The following is a 2,000-nucleotide window of genomic DNA, read 5'->3' on the forward strand; positions in this document are numbered from 1 at the left end:
AGGGACAAGTTGGTGGCAAGGTGAGTATAACATTTTATTGTATTTTAACCCATCCATGGGCAAAACAAATCCAGCAAAATGCCGGCTGGCTTGGTTATTTCACACAAACTGAATTCCCCAAAATTTGGATTCAATAGAATCTGCAAATTTTGGAAAATTCTAAATTAATTTGAATAATTTACAATCAAGTCTCTTATCCTTGGAAGTTTACTTGTATGTTTCGGAAAGTGTCACTCTCCTGAGTCTGTACAAGTGAGGAAGCTGATTAGCTTATTCAAAATTTGCCTTAATTTTGGGTTACTATAGATAAGAAGAGTGGACTGCCCCGTGGGAAATGACAGCAGTGCCATTGCACATATCCAGTATTCTTCACTTCCATCAGCAAATATTTCTATTGCAAGACAGATTGCAGCAATAATAACCAACAGATATAAGATTAGAAGACCGGTCATCGTCTGGACTGCCGTTCGATAATCCTTCACATTGGTGTTGACTAAAGTCCCGCTATTCTTCCTTATCTGGCAGTTGTACCATCTGAGGAACCAAGCGCTGGCAAAAGTCATCACTATGGTGAGAGCGAAGGGCAGACAATTGAGCATCATGATGGCACTGGTAAATTTCAGTCTTCGGCTTCTCTTTTCTACCATTGCTTCGACATTCATAGTTGAGTTTTTTCCATTCGGAGTTTGAAGAGATAAAAGTGTTGATAAAAAACTTCCAGAAAAAGACACAATCTGAGCCATCAATATCAACCTCCAGACAATGGCACTAATTCTATTCCTAATCTTCATGACAACTCCAGGATGGGAAGGTACGATCTTCATGAAGTAGAAGAAGCAGAGAGTGCCGGTGAGCCATGCAGTGGATGTAATGGTGTACAAGCTCATGGTGGAGAGGAAGTAAAAGACAAAACTATCGCTGTAGAAATACGGCCATAAGTTTCTGACGAGGAAGTATGCCGACATGAACATGGTGTACAACACATTGGTGGTGTTCAGAGAGATCAAGATCCTGTTCAGTGGAGCAAAATTTGTCTTTTGAAATCCAGTTAAAGAAAGACAAGTGATTATGAAGATACTGGAGGACAAGCCGGTAAAGGTCTCCAGAAGAAGAACGAAAGGAAAAATGTCCATGTTAGAATTATGGATATAAGAAATTTTATACCAAAACGTTTAAACTTCTAAGGATGTATTTTCACAAGTGGTCCTGGTTGTAAGCTACAATGACTCAATACATTTCAGAACATACCTCCTCCTTGCCGATATCTTGGTTGGGTAGAAGTTGCTGATTTTCAATTCCAAACCTCAAAACAAACTACTTAAAAATCTAAGTATAAAGATGAAGATATCGGGATGATGATCTTATTCCAGATCTGAGGAAAACACAGTTCTGGGTTAGAGGTTGATGTGTCCTCCAACCAAAGTAATGGTCAAATGATAACAATTCATGATGTATGACCAGTATAAGCTTTCTGATATTTTCATAAATGCAAACTCCTGTAGAAACAGTATTAGGTAACCATTTCATTGCTGAACATTGAACTCATATTCTCTTTCAGCTGTTTAGCCATTATTTCCTCTGTGTTTTCCATCATTTCAAGGATCATTATAAAAAAGTGCACATGCCATTCTTTGGAAGGCACATTGTTTTTTTAAAACAGTTACTAAGTGGAATCTCATTGTCAAAATTATGACATCATAAAAGATTGTGACATGATTATGATTATGACAGATTCAAATGATAAAAATAATGAAAAAAATAATAATCAAATTTTTTTTTTATCGTAGATTTAGATAACTTTATTTGCCATTAATCCCACTTGTGATGCTACAAAAATTTTCTAAAATTCACCAAAAATATAATACTTACTGGTCACTTACCTGTCTTCATTGGTTTGGTCACTGGGAGATGCTGAAGATGGTCAGTGATGACCACACTGGTGACAGAACGCAAAAAGACGAGGATATTTATTTAATTTTTGTACATATGTTTATTATACT

The 2,000-nt window shown here is 36.5% G+C and overlaps 1 protein-coding gene across 1 annotated transcript; it reads right to left on the reverse strand.

The window, feature by feature from the left end:
• Positions 1–230: 230 nt before the first annotated feature.
• On the reverse strand, positions 231–1,133 carry LOC141161446 (taste receptor type 2 member 39-like). Its single transcript, XM_073646255.1, has one exon. It carries the CDS (start codon positions 1,131–1,133, stop codon positions 231–233), a length of 903 nt encoding a protein of 300 aa, XP_073502356.1.
• Between the last annotated feature and the right edge of the window lie 867 nt (positions 1,134–2,000).

Source organism: Phyllobates terribilis, unplaced genomic scaffold (assembly GCF_046119375.1).
Source record: "Phyllobates terribilis strain yellow unplaced genomic scaffold, ASM4611937v1 Scaffold_9__5_contigs__length_417890890, whole genome shotgun sequence".
NCBI classification, from domain to species: domain Eukaryota; kingdom Metazoa; phylum Chordata; class Amphibia; order Anura; family Dendrobatidae; genus Phyllobates; species Phyllobates terribilis.

Coding starts and splice junctions, on each gene's coding strand:
- LOC141161446 (XM_073646255.1), bottom strand. CDS start 1,133: ATGGACATTTTTCCTTTCGTTCTTCTTCTGGAGACCTTTACCGGCTTG.